Source organism: Schistocerca piceifrons, chromosome 2 (genome assembly GCF_021461385.2).
Source record: "Schistocerca piceifrons isolate TAMUIC-IGC-003096 chromosome 2, iqSchPice1.1, whole genome shotgun sequence".
In the NCBI taxonomy this organism is placed as follows: domain Eukaryota; kingdom Metazoa; phylum Arthropoda; class Insecta; order Orthoptera; family Acrididae; genus Schistocerca; species Schistocerca piceifrons.
Window position 1 is genome coordinate 537,373,081 of NC_060139.1, and position 10,363 is coordinate 537,383,443.

Consider the following 10,363-nt stretch of genomic DNA (forward strand, 5'->3'; position numbering starts at 1 on the left):
GAGGGAGACCAAGAGAAGAATACACTAAGCAGATTCAGAAGGATGTAGGTTGCAGTACGTACTGGGAGATGAAGAAACTTGCACAGGATAGGGTAGCATGGAGAGCTGCATCAAACCAGTCTCAGGACTGAAGACCACAACAACAACAACAACAACATTTCTCATCATCGATGATTAGGCCCATATAAACGAGGTGAAGGAGTTCTATTTATGTCATTTTCACATCACCGATGATGAGGCCTCTAAAGACCCTACTCAGTACGGACACAGTCTAATATAAGACTGTGTTACGGAACTATACAGCTTCTGCTACTGGAGGCATTTTGCGCTTTCACGAAATGGTAAACTGACAAAATCCCACAATTCCAAGCTCAGCCACCCTGTAATTCTGATCTTGGTACTTTGTGTGTACGACCCGCCTATTCTGTTATCACCAAGATTTGACGAAGACGTCAGATGGCGCTTCGTTCTGTTGCGTTGACGCACAGCAGAGGCGTTCGTGGTTGACATATTGTGTGAATCGGACTTAAAATTATCATATTTTTTTGATGTTCTCGTTTTGTTACTTTGCTACTTTTACTGATTTGGTATCATTGGTTATTTAGAGATCACTGACAACAAGTCTATATTTTCATCGCTGATACAATCGAGTATTTCGGAGGATCATTGGTCGAGCTGAAATGGCGCCATATATGACTGACTGTTGTACATTGCATTTGTCTAGTGACTTGTATAACGATGAAGAGAACTCCACGCCGACGGAGTGCGTGTAGATCGTGTATTTCTGAAGGTTAAGTCGCATATTTATTATGCTGTAATCACTGAAACGCCTTCCTGGCACCTCACTGTCGGCGAATACACAATACGTTGCAGTGCTATAGATTTAGACTGTCGGAGAGGGTATTTAATGTGTGAGCTGCAGTTTAACTTGTTCTTACACAATGAAAGTGGATGCCTGTGTCCCACCAATACTGTAGTGTTGATGAAACGATTCTATAATCAAAATAGATGTTTTTCACGAAATTTAGCAATCCAGAAGTAACGATATGTTACATAGGTCTTCTGATCATTAATTTTCTTAAAGATGCAAGTTTGCTTTACCTTGTGTTCCTTATAAACCACAAAAATTCAATTACAACATCGTGAATTAAAAATAAATAATGTCTCTATCGATTAATTTCAAGTATAGGTATGTGAAATGTTACAGGCCATAAGTTAGCCCCTTAGCAGTAACCGTAGAGATAATGTGGAGAAAGGAGGATTTGTCAGAAACTGTTTTATTTCAATAATATTGATATTAATAAATTTGGCTCAGAGTATCACTCATAAGCTTTGCAACTGAAGTAGTATTTCGTAATAAATCCTTTATGGTAATAAGTATGTACAAAACACCTTTGGAAATTTTAGCCTCCTCTTAAAATATCTCGACGCTCTGTTGTTGTCCCATCTCACAGTAAAAAGCAAAGAAATAATGGTTGCTGGTGATTTTAATGTGGATTTATTGAAAAGCTTTGTCAGTGAACAATTATTGCAACCATGAGTTATATTACAAAACCAACAGTGAATGAGCTGTCTGATCTTGACGTAGCAGCATGTTATGTTAGATGCTGAAACTTGTCAAGATTTAAAATCTATTAACATTGAGTACAGGGGGGTAATAAACCAGTCAAAAATGGATAATTTTAGGAGATTGCTGAAAGACATCAGCTGGATAGATGTCAACAATACTTCTGACTCAAATGGAAAATACATTATATATTGTATACATTAATATATTAATACATTAATAAACTTACTTCCTGATTTGAAAATTATGTTCCCTTTAAGCTAACTCATATCAAACAGAAGTTAAAAAATAAACCATGGATTACACAATGAATAAAGGTATCATGTGGGACAAAAAGAAAACTATCTACTACTCAGGAACAGCTCTCATGTCAGCACTGGAATACATAACAAAGAATACTGCAAAATAATGAGGTGATCCAGAAACCTATTTTATGAGAAAAAGATAAGTACATCAGGCAACAAAATAAAAACTGTGTGGGATATAGTTAAGACAGAGACAGGTGTGGCCAGAAAGGAAGAGGAACAGATAGCTCTAAAAATAAACAGGTGCATGTAGTGTTGCAAACCTCTTAAATAAGCACTTTAATTCTGTTAGTGACAGCTTGGGGGTTATCAGATTAAGTAAACAGTGCAATGGAATATCTGAGACCAGTCTGTACAAATAACTTAAGTAAAATGGAAATCTGCATCTATACTCTGGATGACAGAGGGCAAGTTCTGTTGTACCAGTTATTAGGATTTCTTCCATTCACATATGGAGTGTGGGAAGAATAATTGTTTGAATGCCTCTGTGCATGCAATACTTACTCTAATCTTATCTGCATGATCCCTATGTGAGCAATACATAGGGGGTGTGGTATATCCCTAGAGTAATCATTTAAAGCTATTCTTGAAACTTTGTTAATAAACTTTCTCGAGATAGTTTACATCTGTCTTCCAGAGTCTTCCAATTCATTTCTTTCAGTATCTCTGTGACAGTCTACCTCTGATTAAACAAACCTGTGACCGTTTGTGCTTTTCTGTGTATGTTCAATATCACCTGTTAGTGCTATCTGATACGAGTCCCACACACATGAGCAATATTCTAGTTCTAACCAACTGGTTAGGTAAGACTTGAACGAAAAAAATGGTTCATATGGCTGAGCACTATGGGACTTAACTTCTGAGGTCATCAGTTCCCTAGAACTTAGAACTACTTAAACATAACTAACCTAAGGACATCACACACATCCATGCCCGAGGCAGGATTTGAACCTGCGACCGTAGCGAGACTTGAACGATTTCTCAGCATTTCCAGTGACACAAAACATTCCAATTTACTTCAGAGAATGCTGTGATTCACACAATTAAACGTTTGTGACATGCCACAGAAAATGCCACTAGCCTCTAATTTGTTTTGTAGTGAATTAAGTACATTGTCACTGTATATTTAAAGAGCCTTCTCCATATCGGAACCCTCTTAAGAAACCCAAATTGTGTCTTGGACAATATATTATTTGCTGTCCGATTTTTGAGAAAACACTTGAACACAACCTTTTCAAAAACTTTTGAAAAAGCTGACAAAAGTGAAATTGGTCAATAGTTTGATGGTTTCTCTTTATCCCCCTTCTTGTAAACAAACTTAACTTCAGCATATTTCAGACAGGCTGGAAATGTTCCACTGATAAGAGATTGATTACCCAAATAACTTAAGATACAACTTGGCTAACATGAACTTTCTTTGACTAACTTCATTGTTATGTTATCGTAACCACTAGAATACTTTGGCTGCAAAGATTTTATGACAGATGACACTTTGGGAGAAGTGAGTGTCATGATGTTGAGAAACAGCTAATATCATTAAAATTGAACAACACTCCAGCCTTGATGGAAGCCATGTCAGAATAGAAGAATAGTTGACCACACATTGGACAGGTATGAACACAGTAGAACAGTTCATAATGGGAGGGAACCTCCATGGTATACAGTCACTGTAAAGAAATAGAGATTACTACATAATAGGTATGAAACAAAGCATAGGGCTATAGATAGGGAGATGCTGCATGAAACACATTTGGCTGTCAAGAGAGCAATGCGTGATGGCTTCAGTGACTACCGTAGCAGAATATTGTCTAATAACATTTCACAAAATTCAAAGAAATTCTGGTTGTTTGTAAAGGCTGTTTGTGGCACCAAAGTTAGTGTCGAGTCCCTAGTGAATGAGACAGGGACTGAAATTGAGGGAAACAGAGTAAAAGATGAAATTCTTAAGTCCATTTTCAAATGTTCATTTACAAAGGGAAACCCAGGGGAATTGCCCTAATTTAATCCTTGTACTACTGAAAAGACGAATGAAACAAATATTAGTGTCAGTGGTGCTGAGAAACAGCTGAGATCGTTAAAACTGAAATACTGAATTTGAGGTTGAGTAACCCCTCGTCTAACAAGGGAACCTCCCCATCGCACCCCCCTCAGATTTAATTCTAAGTTGGCACAGTGGATAGGCCTTGAAAAACTGAAGACAGATCAGTCGAGTAAACAGGAAGAAGTTGTGTGGAACTACGAAAAAATAAGCAAAATATACAAACTGAGTAGTCCATGCGCAAGATAGGCAACATCAAGGATAATGTAAGCATAGGTGCGCCGTGGTCTTGTGGTTAGCGTGAGCAGCTGCGGAACGAGAGGTCCTTGGTTCACGTCTTCCCTCGAGTGATAAGTTTACTTTCTTTATTTTCGTAAAGTTATGATCTGTCCGTTTGTTCATTGATGTCTCTGTTTACTGTAATTAGTGTAGTGCCTGTGTTTTGCGACCGCACCGCAAAACCATGCGATTAGTCGACAAAAGGACGTGCCTCTTCAATGGGGACCGAAAACATTTGATCGCAAGGTCGTAGGTCAACTGATTCCTCCACAGGAAAACACATCTGATATATTCTATACGACACTGGTCACGACATGTGCGTCACATGACAGGAATATGTTGTGAACCCACCTAACTTGTACACTTGGCGAATGGGTAAAAAGATTCTTCTACCTTTCCCCATTTTGGTTTTCTTATGGATGTGATAATCTCTCCCAAAAAGTGATGAAAACATAAGAGTTTGTGACATAAACTGAAAACAAAAAATTAAAATTTCCACTCGAGGGAAGACTTGAACCAAGGACCTCTCATACCGCATCTGCTCATGCTAACCACAGGACCACGGCGCTCCTGAGCTCACCCTCTCCTTGATTTTGCTTATGTTGCGCGTGGACTACTAAGTTTGTATATTTTGCTTATTTTTTCATAGTTCCACACAACTTCTTCCTGTTTTCTCGATTGATCTGTATTCAGTTTTTCAAGGTCTATCCACTGTGCCAACTTAGAATTAAATCTGAGGGGGGTGCGATGGGGAGGTTCCCTTGTAAGTATAATCTATTGTAGATCCCTTGAACAAAAAACCCTGCCCACTTCTTGAAAAAAGGCACAAGTCACACCTGCCTACAAGAAGGGTACTAAAAGTGATCCACAAAACTACCTTCCAATATTCTTGACACTGATTTGTTGTAGAATCTTAGGACATATTCGGATCTCAAACATAATGAAGTATCTTGAACAAAATGACCTCCTCGATGCCAGCATGCATGGATTCCAAAAACATCAGCCATGTGTAACCCAACTCACACTTTTCTCACGACATACTGAAAACTTTGGTTCAAGGTAGTCAGGTAGATGCAGTATTTCTTGATTTCCAAAAAGCGTTTGACTCTGTGCCACACCTACACTTTTAGTCAGAAGTATGATCATATAGGGTATCAAGTGAAATTTGTAACTGGACTGAGGACTTTTCGTAAGGAGGATGCAATAAGTTACCTTGGATGGAGAGTCATTGTCAGATGTAAAATTAAATTCGTGTGCTGCCCTAAGGAAGAGTGTTGGGATCTTTGCTGTTCAAGGTGTATTTAATGGCACTGCAAACAATATTAATAGTAACCTCAGACTTTGTACAGATGAAGCAGTTATCTATAATGAAGTAGTATCCGAGAGAAGCTGCATAAATATTCAGTCAGCTCTTGATAAGATTTCAACATAGTGCAGGGATTGGCAACTTGCTCTAAATGTTCAGAAATGTAAAATTTTGCACTTCACAAAATGAAAAAAAAAAAGAAAAATGTAGTATCTTATGACCATAGATCCAATAAGTCACTGCTGGAATTGGCCAAATCATAGAAGTACCTGGGTTTAACACTTTGTAGGGGTATGAAATGGAATGATTACATAGGTCTGATCATGAGTAAAGCAGGCAGTAGTCTTCAGTTTATTGCTAGAATACCGGGGAAGTGCAATCAGCCAACAAAAGAGTGCTTACAAATCACTCGCGTGACTGATTTGACAGGGAACTAAGGATATCATTGCAAAGTACCTGTGGAGTAAGCAGTCAGTCTTTATCTGATTGGGAATTAACTACAAGTTGTGTTCCTCAAGATTTAATCTCATGTCCATTGCTTTTTGTTGTGTACGTTAATGACCTCTTGTATGTTTCATTGTCAAATGCTTAGGTTTTTTTTAATAGCATATGATATAAACACTGCAGTAAATACCAAGTAAAATAAAGATTTAGAAATTTTCACTGATATTAATAAAGGGTTTAAAGCTAATTCACTGTTATTGTAAAAAGCCACTATATGCAATTCAGAACTTTTAAGAGATTTCATTCTAGCATGTGTATAGCATATGATGATATGCAGTTAGAAGAGGTTGACAGTGTTAAATTTCTGAAGTAACAACTCGCTGATAAAATCAGGTAGGAGGGACATACCACAGAACCGCTGAAGTGCCTGAACAAGTCTGCATTTGTAATGCGAAAGATGTCACACGTAGGAAATAAATATTCAAAATAACTTCATACTTTTCTTACTTTCTTTCTATTATGTCATATGGAATAATATTCTGGGGTAACTCATCAAACTGAGAAAAAGTTTTTAAAGTGCAAAAGCGTGTAATAAGACTCATTTGTGGTGTAAATTCGAGAACATCATGTAGAAATATTTTCAAGGAACTGGATGTTCTAATCACTGCTTCATTTATTCCTTAATGAAATTTGTTGCAAATAATATCTCTATTTCCAATCAGTAGCTCAGTACATAGTTTCAATACTAGGAATAAGCACAATTTACATAAAGATCTAAAAATATCTTACATTGGTCCAAAAAGGGGTCCAATATTCAGAAACAAGCCTTTTCAAGAAATGTACAGCAACCATTAAAAACTTGGTTTCAGGTAAAGGACGGTTTAAACAGAGTTCAAAAGACTTTTTGGTAGGCAACTCCTCCTACCCTATAGATGAATATCTTAACAGCGACTGTCAGACCAGCTTAAATAAAAATATCTGTTACATTTCAGTTTTGACATTTGGTCACCACGTCAAAATTAGGTATTTTGTGTATGATAATTTATTAAAAGTGCATAACTATGTTCCATACTGACAGTGTATTCGTTATGTAAATAATAGCAGTTCCAGTTCACTGTAATGTATTCATATATTTTGACCATCTCCTGACAGATGTTTGGGGAATTGAGTATTATATTAAAATGTTCTATGTTTTTTATGTTATACTTTCTGACATGTTCCACACTCATGAGAATGATCAAATTTTTAGGTCTGTGGAAGGAAAACTGAATATAACCTAATGTAATCTAAATCTGCTCGATCCACTTTCACCATTTAGACGATGTTGTGTATTAGTAGATGAACAGAAAGAATGTGCAACATTGCTATTCTGACAACACTTTATGCCCAGTGGGTTGTGAAATGAAGGGGAAAGAAACTGATACTGTGCTATTCTTGAGCCTCGTAAATGCCACAATGTGATACTAGGAAATCTTGACTGGAGTGCTAGTAATGAAAGGTATGAAGTAGCCCACCGTGCGGCTTTTCATGTGGCTATCAACTGCTCAACACCTCAACTTTATGGTAGCTGTTTATCTTTACTCTTTCCATTAATTAAATTCAGACATAGTACTGTAAACCAGATTAAATTTATTTCTTCCACAACTCTTGGTCAGTTTCAGCCATGTAAGTGCTCCATGTCACTTAGCTTAGGGTTAATCAATATGAAAATTTTCATAACATTTGTATTTTTAATAATTGAAAGACTTAGTCTACATATAGGCCTACTTATCACCTTCAGCTGCTTTGTCAAGTTGATTTGTTCCAACTCCTTAATTTGAGTCATTTATAGAAATTATTCAACCTTTCTCTTTAGTCAACATACCAGTATCAGCTTCATTTATTTCATTTCATTATTTGGTCCATTTTGATTCATTACATACTTAAGTAGTATATTGAGTATAGCACAGTCAAATTTGAAAAAGAAGGAGACAGAGAGAGAAGGAGAACAAGAAAGAAATCAGGTTACAAAAAGCAGACATAAAGTGCGAATAACAAAAACAGTGCAGTTTAAATTTAGTCATTGTTACATAGTCCATTAGTTTATTATTCTGTTGGTTTATTCTAATGTTACATGTATTTCAGAGGAGTACAAATACAGATTGTGTATCTTTTTTTAGATCCACAAAGGGATATTTATTTAAAGAGAAGATATTATATGTTCTTCCTTAGTGCTGTTAGTCTACCTGATGATGTCTATTCATGTAGAAACACGTGCTCAGACATAGAAACATGTGCTCAGGCATGTTAAAGAATGTGTACATATGTCCTTTTGCTTTGTAATCAGAGCGGCATTTGATCTCAGTCAGAAATTTGTTGCCATAAATATATGAGAAACTTTTTATTTTATTCTTTTTATCTGCAAAAGGTAGATGTTGGAATTTGTATATTAAGTTGATGCTAATTTTGTATTGGCTGTGAATGTCATATGGAGTAATCTACACTGCACTGCCCATGTTTAACTTAATTGTGTCATTTTTCTTTTCTTCATTTTATCCCATTGAGTAAAATATTTTTTAAATGTTGAATCTGAGAATAATTAATCGTAAATTCACATGTGCTAGTTCTTCAAATATACATTTTTCTGTGACGTTATGAAGCATAATCTTAGCTAATTTATCAATTAAGTCATTTTTTGCAGGTACTCTTTCTGACATATCATTTGCGTCTACAAAGTCTACGCCATTATCCACAAATGAAAGTCTGTTTAAAAAGCCAGAACTATCCAGCACGCAGGTTACCGCAGCTCTAGGTATGTAAGCCCCCTGTTATGAATATTTTATTATAACACATCATATGTAAAGACTGTAATCAATGAGTCTGAATATGAATTTATTGTGTGTAAATATTCTGCATTTACTTCCAGGTGGGATGCAAATACAGCATCTAAATCATGATAAAAAATTTATGTTAGTTGATGCTGATGACACTATAGTCTGTAGCTATAAAGAAGCATGTTTTGCTGAGAAGACACTGAGGAAAGAAAAAGTAACAGCGCAAGCAATAACTGGAATTAACGGTAGTTACATATTTTCTTTGTAGTTGGAGTAAATGAAAAAAAATACTGCCAAAGATCTTGTCAGACATGAGGCATTATCTTAGACCATTAATGGTGCACAGCACTTCATTATTGTAATTCTTCATTATAATGAATGAAATAATTACTTTTCATTGTAATGTTTTGATCAGGAAAGGAAGTAAAAGAAGAGTACAGCAGATCTGAATAGGGAGTTGAATAAAGCTGCACATACGTTCAGTCAGATACTGATAAGGTTTCGTAAGTGGTGTAAATATTGTTAATTGCTTTGAATGTTCAGAAGCGTAAAATCGTGTGTTTCGCAAGACAGTAAAACATACTATTCTATGAATAAAATGTCAGTGAGTCATAGCTGAAATCAGTCAACCAATAAAGGGGATCTGAAATGGAATGGTCACATGGTCTCAGACACTAATTGGATTTTGGTTTGTTGGTAGGATACTAGGAAAAAGCAGTCAGTCTTTAAAACATTCATGTGACCCATCCTACAGTAATGCTCAAGTGTGTGGGACTCTCACCAAAGAGGACTAACAGGGGATACAGAATAAGAAGGGCAGTTCAAATGTTCACAGGTATTTTGAACCATGGAGGAACATCACAGAGATACTGAAAAACTAAACTGGCAGACGCCTGAAGCCTCACAGAGAGTGCAAAGACAAGATTAATTGCATTACGCACCAATGCAGACACTCTGAATGGTACAAGATGAATCCCTAACATGTGATACAGGTGGAATGAGAAGTACCCTTCACCATGCACTTCAGTTTACATTGTGTAGGTCTATATGTAAAAAAGCAATGCTAAAATTTATTGTTAGTAACTAGGTTGATGTTCAGTCCAAAATGAAAGTGGAACTAAAGACAGTTTAGAACCATCATTGTATGTTGCCTTGTTTCCAAGATTATTAAAATATCTCAGAAAGAGAACTAGTTGTACTAACATATTAATGAAAGTGCGGCCTAAGCAGATTGTTTTTATCAGATTTGTTTCTTATATTTGTGTCTCTATTACCTGCTATTTTTGCCACATAAGAATTTCTCAGGTTTTAGGGAATATATATATATATATAAGGCCACTAATAATAATGATTGAAGTAAAAAGTAGAATTTTAGACATGTTAAAGGCAAAGAATCATAAATAAAATAGTTAGTGAGAAACATTCTGAGAAACTTTGAGAACACTTCCTTGAAAATGTAGTTATCAGCTTGCAAGACAGTCAGATAAGAATTGGGGGGGGGGGGGGGGGGGGTACTTTACCCAGATATCAAAGAAAAGTTAGATTTGGAAGGAAGTGATGTGATATGCATTTGAAAAGTGAAGTTTTTGATTTTGTCCCCATCTCATCGGG

General features: G+C 36.2%; 1 protein-coding gene across 1 annotated transcript; it reads left to right on the plus strand.

The window, feature by feature from the left end:
* The first annotated feature begins 664 nt into the window (after nt 1–664).
* On the plus strand, nt 665–9,020 carry LOC124775557. The gene is made up of 3 exons (XM_047250387.1): nt 665–790; nt 8,620–8,730; nt 8,845–9,020. Exons 1-3 carry the CDS (start codon nt 739–741, stop codon nt 9,018–9,020), a joined length of 339 nt encoding a protein of 112 aa, XP_047106343.1. The 5' UTR covers nt 665–738.
* Nucleotides 9,021–10,363: the final 1,343 nt, after the last annotated feature.